Genomic DNA, 10,613 nt, shown 5'->3' with positions numbered 1-10,613 from the left:
ACATATATATAGAGCATGTGTGTGTGTATGTATGTATGTACATTAAAAATTCACCACTCGTTCCCCTCCGAAATAAAAAACGGCTTTATATGCATGTGTGTATGTACATGGATACACACCTTCTTCAGCAGCAAGAGAGCCATTACAAGAGCACTTGTCTACCTACATACATATATCTTCTTCACTGACTAATGAATATCAATAGGAAATAATTACGTGTGACCAATAACTGAGGAAGTATACATATTTTGTACTTTTCAAATAGTTTTTGCAAACAAAAGATAAAATCCAGCATTCGGATGGTTCACGCATGCCATTAACACATTCATCGAACATACATACATACATACGTACAATAGCAGAATAGAGAAACAACAAAGTTGAGAGACAAATATACCCCTTGAGATAGTGAAAAAACATCCTCTTATTGTAGCGTAAACGAGACAGCAACTGGGAAAGGTAAACATTGTTCAAAAGGCCTAAAGTGTTACACTGGTTGAACTACTCTAGATCCAATTATTGCTGCGTGTCTGCGAGTGCGAGCTACGTATTTTTGAGTGAGATATAGGATATCAATTGAGCATAGTTTAGTTTCGATTTTGTACTGAAATCGGGTGGTGATAATAAATTTTGGCGCTGGCGAACGAGTATTTGGTTAAGATTTCCGTAAGAAACGTTATCAAAAATGCATTTCTGGCGTGATACTAATTAAAAGAATAGTACCATTAAATATAAGTATAGTTTATATGAACTTTCATACATATTGTACTAGGTTGTGAAGAGTGGAATATCTATACGGTTATAGAGTACATATAGTTAATAATATTAAAAGAATACCGGAATTTATAACGTATTTAATCATATGTTTCAATGATAAAAATGCCACCTGAAATGTCTACTATAAGTGCACCAACTTCGTCGATGCCTATAATGCCTGCTAATACCACGCATTGCACTTCGCAGCAATCGTCGCGATCCCGTTTCATGATAACAGACATTTTAGCCGGAAGTGCGGCCGCAGCTGCTTTCCAAAACGAAAACAATATTGGTAACCTAAACAAAAACTCTTCTCCGCACCAAAGTCTCAAGATCAACGAAACGACTATGCTGCAGCAATATGAGACACAACAAAATCAGTATTTGTTTCAACAACACCAGTCATACTTGCCAAGTTCCATGTTGGGCCAGCAATTTTTAACGCATTCGTCACGACTCGATCACAAATTGGCTACTTCAAACCGCCAAGGTAACCATGGCACAGCTTTTGCATCAAGTGATGTTATGTCTCACCTTCATGCTAACATGGAAAATACCACAACTGCGTCACTATCGAAAAGCTATTCATCTTTATACCAAGTGCAACAAAATCTGAATAACTTTAATAAAGACATCGTTGATAAGGTGGGTGAAGATGCTGTTTGTTGCGGAATATATCAAGATGATCTATCCCAATCGCCGTTGCCCGCTTCGCAAATCGCAGCAATAGATTTTAGAGCTCAGGATAATGTTGGGAAAACCTTTGGCGCCAGTAATTTTATTGATAGCAGTATAAGTGGAGATAAAATAAGCACCGCGGACGATAGTGACAGTGACACCTGTGGTAAGCTTGTGTACTTGTACATATGTATGTATGTATGCTTGTATGTATCTATGTACCTATACTAGGTTAGTCCAACAAGTAAAGTCGGTATTTTAATGCTCTCACCCCCTAGGACTGTTCTATATCGCAAAAAATATACCCCTATTTTTTAATTTTAAATCAGAAAATATTTAGAGGCACAGTGCTGCAAAATATGGTGCTTTGTCCAGGGGAAGAAGGTCCACTTATCAATATCGATGGATCAAAAATATCGATGTTTTGCTTTTCCACTCGATGTTTAAATACTTAGTCGATGTGACGATGCATCCAAAGAGTTCCGTTAGAAAAATAATTAGCTCAGTTGCAGTAATTTATTTAAAATTTCCCAAGAAAGTGCAACAACAACGATACGATACTGATAGAGTTCTGGTTCAATTCATGATCCGCTGTGTTTGCTGCACGGTTTGGTAGCACTGACAAATGAACGTATACACAAACAGATATTCTACCATTTGTTTCTCCTAACTTGATTCACATAAATTGCGTTTATGTTAAATATTTATTCAAGTTAATATTATTTCGTTTGAATGCACCTTTCCGCATTTAGTGAGTTCATTGTAACATTTTCGTCCTCCTCGTGCTAGTAGTAGATATAAAATTAGTGCTGCCAACCCCAACAAAAATGATCCAGATCGTTTCCGTGAGAGATGATCATGATGCTGAGCTGGATAACCCAAGGAAACACAACTATTAGGTATCTGAAAATTCCTATGGAAATCGATGCATCGATGTATGCCCTTCGAAGAATAGCGATGTACATTGCGGTGCGCCGAATCAAAGAAAAACATCGATTTATTTTTGCCACTGACATCCCTAGGTCCACTGCTTAGTGGATGAAAAGATAGACCAGTTGAACTTGCTTGCTGTTTACGTTGCTTTTCTCATCGGCTGTAAAATTGTGCTTTGGAGATTAGATTTTCAAATAGGGGTTAAAGAACTTAATTATATTTTGCGAGATAGAGAGCGTCCCTGATGGTATCTTAAATAATCTAAGTCATTAAATTAAAATATGACAACTATCGTAAGTTGCTGCAGAGTTATCGATAATCGAAATTTGACAGTACGGCAACCAGCAAGTGGTTGTACACAAGCTGTGCTAGTAAAGGGAGATTATTAAAATAAAAGAGTTTTAAATAAAAGCCTGCCATAATTTTAAGTTCAGTGAACTATTTTTATGCGAAAGAGAGCAGCGCATTAACGCGGCCTCAATCAGGCGACATTTAAAGAATAATTCCAATCCTCTAGAGACACTGCCTGCACTGTAAGCAAAAGTTAATGCTTTGAAGGTTTTTCATTTATTATCTGTTTGTGTTCAGGTTCAAAGCATATTCAAAACTTCCAAAATAAGCCGTAGCATGATGGTAAATACACAGAGGAACGACTGCGTTCAGCTTCAATATCTCCGGTCCTTAAAGCTTGCACAGCTCTTATGCCGACATTTGGTTTGGCAAACTGCGTGCAATTGTTGTTGCAGCAAACTCGGAGGAGCGAGTTTGGCGACTCTCACAGCAAACTAATTTTGTTGGACCAAACTGCTGTAAAATTAGTGTTGCCATACAAAAAAATTGTAGGTTATTATTGTTATACACAAAAATTGCAGTGATACCGAATGACACACAACTGAATTTATGCTGTAGGAGCTTCAAAGCTTAGGGCACAGTTAATTGCCTATACAATATCATAAAAAATACTAATTTGTGCACGATTTGTTCATCTGAAATTTTTATTTTGTATTGGCAATAGCCATGCAAATCACAATCAGCGTGCAACCCTGTGCCAAACTGGACATAACCACCTCCGAGCAAACTACGCAGCCGCCATTTAATTTTCCAAACAAAAGTTCGTCTGCATAACATCGACCTAAGCAGTACATATAATATAAACAATATAAATATTTCCTCAAACAAAGACTATCGATGGTGGCCAACGACCATTCGATAGTGCAAAAAAATGGAACCATTCGATAGTACCATCGATAGTTTTACAGCTCTAGGGCTTGTACGGGATCGCAACTATCGTTTCGGCAACTGGCAATGCAACGGTCGATAATCGACCCATAAATATATATAAAAAATAATTGTAAGAGTTGACTCAAATAAATAGAGATATAAAAATATATTTTTTTTACTTGAAATAAAAATTTCAAAGCATACAAAAAGTCCACAAAAATTAATTAAACTTAAAAAAATTTTCATAGAAATTTCGATATTTTTATTTAGATTTCCTAGAAAGATTTAGAGTATGCTGTTTTATAGCCCATTCAATTTCAGTACTATAAAGTGCAAGTTTGAAGCCGCTAAACCGGCGGGACATTTCAAATTTAATGCAAAATACGGGACGTCCCGGCAAATACGGGACATTTGGCAACGCCACTGCCGATTCAAAAACGTCCTATCTCAGCGCATCTTCAATGTATTCTCAGCTGAGATAGGGCGTTTTTGCCATGGGGTATAGTCGTTGTGCCGGGTATGCAGTTACCGTCGCACGACTATACTCAATCCCGACTCTTGCGTCCTCGATCGCGCACTGTGGGCAACGTGAGCAACCCATGTGCGAGATGCTTAACCAATCCGAGTGGAGCCTTGGGTCACGGCAGAAAGAGAGGCGGCTTTGGTGGGGCCACTCCGACTTATTCGGTGTAAGGGCTCACGGAAGTCTGCAGCGTCTGTTCACCAGTATGTGCGGCTGCAAGCGGGTGTCTGTCTTGGAGCAAGCGGCTCACTTTATAAACGTGCATTCGGGTACGAAACTACCCCCGTCCCAACAATGGGCTATGAGCTGGATTTGGGACCCGCCACGTAAAAACCGGCTCCAATGAAAAAGAGATACAAAGCCTCGGATGAGAACGGTAGTCACTGCCGCAGCAGCTCGCTTCATCCCGTCCGAAAGTATCGCGGAAGCCCGCCCAAATTTCCCGGCCGAAGCAGCTGTACTAGCAAATGAGCGTGACCACCTACGCCAGGTCGATCCCGGGGACCCTCGTCTGAGGGACCTTAATTTGGAGATTCGGCAACTGGTAAATTAGCACAACCCCACGATGCGTGATGAAAGAGTGGAAATCTCATTCGAAGATCGCGCTTCGTCGGACCCGAAGAAATGCGCAACCTACTTCAGTAGGCAATTCACACTGCATCCTTCGGTAGACAGGGCCAAACGTCGAGTGACCAGGAGGCACAAGCTGCCAAAAAACAGTGCACCACTTGTTTTCACCAGCTGTGAAGGGCAAGGGACTATCGGGAAGGCGAAAGCCTCGAAAGTCATTGGACCGACGGAATCTGTATGTTGATGCTGAAACATTTGGGGCCTAAGGGAGCAGCTTACCTAACGGGGTTCCGCAAACCTGTCTATGGCCCTCTCATCATTCCTGATGTGTGGAAATCAGGGAGAGTGGTCCCGCTGCTGTAACCGGGGAAGCCCGCCAACAAAGGAGACTCTTATCGTCCGATAACTCTCCTTTCCCTGGTCGCGAAGACACTTGAAGCCCTGCTACTCCCATACTTCACATTCCACCTGACCCCAGCGAAGCACCAGCACGTAAAGTGCATAGCACAACAACACCACTTAACGCCACAAACACCCAAATAACTCGTGGCCTAATTGGAAACCGCCCCTGTGAGAGAACGGTCCTAGTAGCGCTGGACTTGTCAAAGGCATTTGACACCGTTAGCCATTCCACGCTGCTAGAAGACATCGAGGCCTCCTCACTACCACAGGGACTGAAGCGATGGTCGGCGAATTATATGAGTGGTCGACAGTCGTCTGTAATCTTCCGAGATCAAACCTCGAAACCAAGAAGAATTAAACAAGGGTTCCACAAAGTGGTGTTCTCTCCCCCTTATTATTTAACTTGTACATCTCGAAGCTTCCCCAGCCACCTGAGGGAGTTTCTCTGATCTCATACGCTGACGATTGCTTGATTTTGGCGTCCGGGAATGGAATTGATGACCTCTGCTCAAAAGTAAACGACTATATCTCCAGCCTTTCTCGCTTATTCACTGCAAGGAGCCTAACACTCTCCCCAACGATATCAACGGCGGCCCTCTTCACCACCTGGACGAAGGAAGTCAGGCTAGAATTAGGTATACACGTCGATGGCACACCAATACCGACTGTAAAAAACCCGAAAATTTTAGGGGTCACCTTCGATAGCCTGCTCTCCTACTCCACGCACACAACCGCAGTTGTCAGTAAAGTACAGAGTCGCAACAAGGTCCTCAAGTCGCTCGCCGGCAGGACTTGGGGCAAAGACAAAGAAACGTTGCTGGCAACATACAAGGCAATCGGCCGGCCGGTTCTAAACTATGCTGCGCCAGTTAGGGTGCAGGGGACTAGTTGAACGCAGTGGACGAAGCTACAGACTCGGCAGAACGCCGCACTCCGGACAGCGACTGGGTGCCTTCTGATGACGCCTGAGCACAGCGAGGGCCAAGTGCTCCCCGTAATGGAACACAACAAATTGCTTTGTAAGCAATTTCTGGTGGGGTGTCACAGAAGTGAACACCCAAACAGACCTCTGCTTCAGGAGGACCCTCCGCCCAGGCACGTCAGGGGGCACCTATTCGTATACAAGGACGCAGTCCAGCAATACGTAGACCAACCACAGGGCCCGACGAGTCAGAAAGAGTCAGTCAACACCTACCTTGACTCTCGACCTATGAATGCCGTAATAGGAACCCAATCACCACCTGCAAAAGAGACGGAGCTTCAGTTGCCAAGAGAGACCCGCGTTACCCTGCCTTAATTACGGTCTGGATACTGTAGCCGCCTCAACAGCTACCTGTCTAGACTCGACGCCAATATCCCCAATGAGTGCCCGGCATGTGGAGAATCCCCTCACGACACCAACCTCTTCACATGCCAGCTCAATCCGAATCAGCAAACACCCCTCTACCTCTTGTCCGACCCCATTGAAACAGCTTGTTTCCTGGGCCTCCCGTTAGTTGAGCTTGACGAAAATGATTGAATGTTGACCCGAAAAAGGCGGGGCTTAGTAGTGCCGCTACAACAACAACAACAACATGAGGTATCCAAGGATCTCTTTTACGAGTGCTTGGAGCGCACGTATGATCGCTGCCTTCGCCACGATATCAAAATCGTGCTTGGAGACTTCAATGCCAGGGTGGGCAAGGAAAGGATTTTTGGAAAATTCAGCCTCCGCGACGAAACCGTCCGACAATGGACTGAGGCTGATCGACTTCGCCGGCAGTGGAACCACATCTTTCGCTCATTAAGTACCGCTGCCGAAAAAGTAGTCGGATTTCAGCGAGCCCGAAAGAAAACTGGTACGATGAGGAGTGTCAGAGTGTGGGACCGCTATAGCGATCTGAAGAGGGAAGTGATACGTATTTGCCGCAATAAGAAGAGAGAGGCCGAAATATCTGAGTGCGAAGAGCTTGAAATGCTGGCCGACAGGAAGAATGCCCGATAATTTTACCAGAGAGTTAGGCGACTTACGGAAGGTTTCAAGACCAGGGCGTACTGCTGTAAGAACAACAATGGCGACCTAGTTACCGATGTTCAGAGCGTACTTAAATTATGGAGGGAACACTTTTCCACGCTACTGAATGGTAGCAGCACGGAAAGTTGTGGAGAAGAAGAACCCGATCCCCCAGTCGATGATGACGGAGTCGATGTTCATCCGCCTGACTATGACGAGGTCCGAATAGCGATAACGCGGCTGAAAACCCACAAATCTGCTGGAGCTGACAGCCTGCCAGATGAGCTATTCAAGTACGGTGGCGAGGAGTTGATAAGGTGTATGCATCAACTCTTATGCAGAATTTGGCCAGATGAACACATGCCCGACGACTGGAATTTAAGTGTGCTCTGCCTAATCCACAAAAAGGCGACCCCGCCATCCGCGCCAACTACCGCGGGATCAGCCTTCTAATCATAGATTATAAGGTCTTATCGAGTGTATTGCGTGAAAGACTGAAGCCCACCGTCAACGCACTGTTTGGATCTTATCAGTGTGGCTTCAGACCTGGCAAATCCACCATAGACTAGGTATTCACAATACGTCAAATCTTGGAAAAGACCCGCGAGAAAAGGATCGACACTCACCACCTATTTGTCGACTTTAAAGCCGCTTTTGACAGCACTAAAAGGAGTTGCCTATACGCCGCTATGTCCGAATTTGGCATCCCCGCCAAACTGATACGGCTGTGAAAAATGTCGTTGAGCAATACTACCAGCTCCGTCAGAATTGGGAAGGACCTCTCCGAGCCGTTTGATACCAAACGGGGTTTCAGACAAGGGGACTCCCTTTCGTGTGATTTCTTTAATCTGATGTTGGGGATATAATAAGAGCTGCAGAACTCAAGCTTTCAGGAACAATTTACTACAAGAGCGTGCAATTGTTGGCGTACGCCAATGACATCGACATTATCGGTAACAAGAACCGCGAAGTCTGTTCTGCAACGCGAATGGTTGTGGTGGTAAACGAGGACAAGACGAAGTATCTCCTGGTATTAGTAACAGTGACGCATGCAGGAAGTGCAAGGAGGAAGGCATGAGTGAGACGTTAGAACACCTCCTCTGTTTCTGTCCGGCCTTAGCTAGAAATCGTCTTAGTTATCTCGGAGCTTCGCAGTTTAAAGGACTAGAGGAGGTTTCAAAACTGGATATTAAGGCACTCTTGAACTTCGCAAAAAGCGTTGACGTCCTATACGACGACTACTTTAGATCGCAGTAAAACGGACCTCCATCTGGCACTACAAAGGACCAACGGGTCTATGTAAGGCGCATCAGCCGGCCAGTGTAACCTAACCTTTAATATTAGCTATAGTTTGCAAATTTTCGAAAATTTAGGAACGCTTTCGAATGCTCTAATAGAAAAGCCATTATTTTCCATCACCGCGAAAATGAATATGTTTATGCAAATGAGTATGTAAACACTGAGCAGGCGGCACAACTTCTAGAAACTTTAATTAGTTTACTTATGTTTATGCACATCAATATAAAAATTGCAATGAAAGGAAATTGACAAAAAAACATTTTTTTTTTTTAATTTTTTTATAAACTGAACGATTTTCATCATATTTTATTATAAATCAGCAATCAGTAATAGTAATAGTAAGTCTCACCTTCAGTTTGGTAATTATCACGTACCGATCAAGTCATATTTGCCAAAGTTATACCGAAAGACTTAGGTGGATCTCTAGTTTTTTTCCACAAAAATGTCTCTTCAGTTGTATAAATAACTTTTAGATAAAAGAACTGGATTACAGAAAAGTTTTCCAGGGAGTGACTAAATGCAAAGCAATATTGTCCAATTGGACAGTCCTCAAAAGGATTGCCCAGGATATGTTAAATAAAGACTATTAAATTTACCTACAGTGACTAAACTAAAATACTTATATCTAAAAACTTATTGCACGTCCTCTACTTTCACAACACGTCAAATTTAGAAACCGCGAAAAATGTGCTTCTTCAGTGACTAATGAAACCATTCCGCTCCAATTTTCAAGACTGCATAAATGGACTTGAAATTGGCATTTCTCACTCTTTTTACACTTTTCCCTTGGTTGCTGAAGTAATGAAGAATTGAAAATTCATAAGGGAAAATTATCGTTTTTGTACACTGAGGAAAAAAAATTTTAGCACTAAACAAAAAAACGTGCAAAATTTAATAAAAAGATACGCATATGATGATATATGTCGTCGTGAAGTGCACAGATGCTTTTTCGTAATTAAGAAGAAGAAAACAATTAATTTAATGTTCCGTCTTGATGGTAATTGAACCCGCACCCTCTTGGCAGCAATCAATTGTATCAAGCGTCTTTGCACACTGAACTACAGCCATACATGTAAATGTGTTTTCAAATGTTGAATGTGTTTTTGATTTTTATGTATGTTACCGCATAACTTTGGACCACGTTAACCTATTTCTATAATTCATTTTTTAAAGGCGAGGTGGCACCTCAGAGCGGTCACAAATTAATTAGATCCGATCATTGTACACTGAAGAAACCAACGGTACTCTTAAATTTGTATGTCGTCACCTGAGTGGAAGATCGACCTATCTCGGGAGCCAATTCGAAAACGCCCTATCTCAGAAAACTTTTCAAGAGCGCCGTACTTCGGAATTTTATTGAAAAACACCCTATATCCGAATTTGGTTGAAGAGCCCCCTATGTTGTTGTTGTTGTAACAGCATACAAATTCCCCAAAGAGATTTTGGGGAGTGTTGCTGGAGTGACAGTCCTTGGCCAGATATAAATCTGGGTCGTTCCGGTTACGTAGACCCGACTGTCGTGGGAACGCGGGTTGAAGAGCGCCCTATCTCAGAATTCGGTTCAAAAACGCCCTTCATCTTCTTATTTAGCACTGTAACCTCCTTACACCATGTTCTGACCGACAACGAAAACACCTTTAAAACGAGTTTTGGGATTGTGGGCTGAAGGCTGTTCACACCGACTGTTGGCGTTTTCGTTGACATTTCTTACATCCTTTGTTTACAGTTTTGCTACACAAAAACAACACCAAAATACTTTTCCTTCAATTTCTTTTCATTAACAACCTTTTACTTCCATGCTTACTTTATTTCGGCCAGCCAATTAGCAATAAATCCGAAATGACGTATTAAAGATGATAAAATATGACTTCCACTTCGATAAATAATCGAAAAAAACTAGTGCAGACACCGATTGGAATGAATGGAACGTGAATTTTCAAGTGGTTTTCATCGAAAACTAGTTTTCGTTTGACAGATTTTACATGGACGGAAACACAAGTTTTAGGTCGAAAACCAGTTTTACCAACGAAAACATGTTTTCGATGTCGGTCAGAACATGGTATAAGCGATTTTAGCCGAGTTCAACAAAGCACGCCCAGTCGTCTCTTTTCTGTGCCAACTGACGCCAATTGGAAATGCCAAATGAAGCCAAGTCCTTCTCCACCTGGTCTTAACATCGCAGTGGGGGCCTCCACTACCACCAGCGGGTTCCGAGCTGAATACTTTCAGAGCTGGAGC

General features: G+C 42.7%; 1 protein-coding gene across 3 annotated transcripts in view; it reads left to right on the top strand.

Annotated features, from left to right (window-relative positions):
- Nucleotides 1–587: 587 nt before the first annotated feature.
- The window catches only part of LOC108364195 (homeobox protein B-H2-like), a 40,194-nt gene continuing 30,168 nt past the window's right edge, over nt 588–10,613 (top strand). For 2 of the 3 annotated variants that reach the window (XR_001847715.1, XM_017617788.1), the window contains exon 1: nt 601–1,600. Coding sequence is in view for 1 of the 3 variants with exons in the window: in XM_017617788.1 (XP_017473277.1) it covers nt 871–1,600 (730 nt within the window). In the remaining 2 variants the exon portion in view is untranslated. Of the gene's footprint in view, nt 1,601–10,613 lie in introns of all 3 variants that reach the window. The other variant, XR_001847716.1, reaches the window with a different exon arrangement.

The sequence above is a fragment of the Rhagoletis zephyria genome, unplaced genomic scaffold, assembly GCF_001687245.7.
Source record: "Rhagoletis zephyria isolate East Lansing unplaced genomic scaffold, Rhagoletis_zephyria_1.1 Rzeph_scaffold_01489, whole genome shotgun sequence".
In the NCBI taxonomy this organism is placed as follows: Eukaryota; Metazoa; Arthropoda; class Insecta; order Diptera; family Tephritidae; genus Rhagoletis; species Rhagoletis zephyria.
This window is presented reverse-complemented; position numbering and strand designations above follow the sequence as displayed.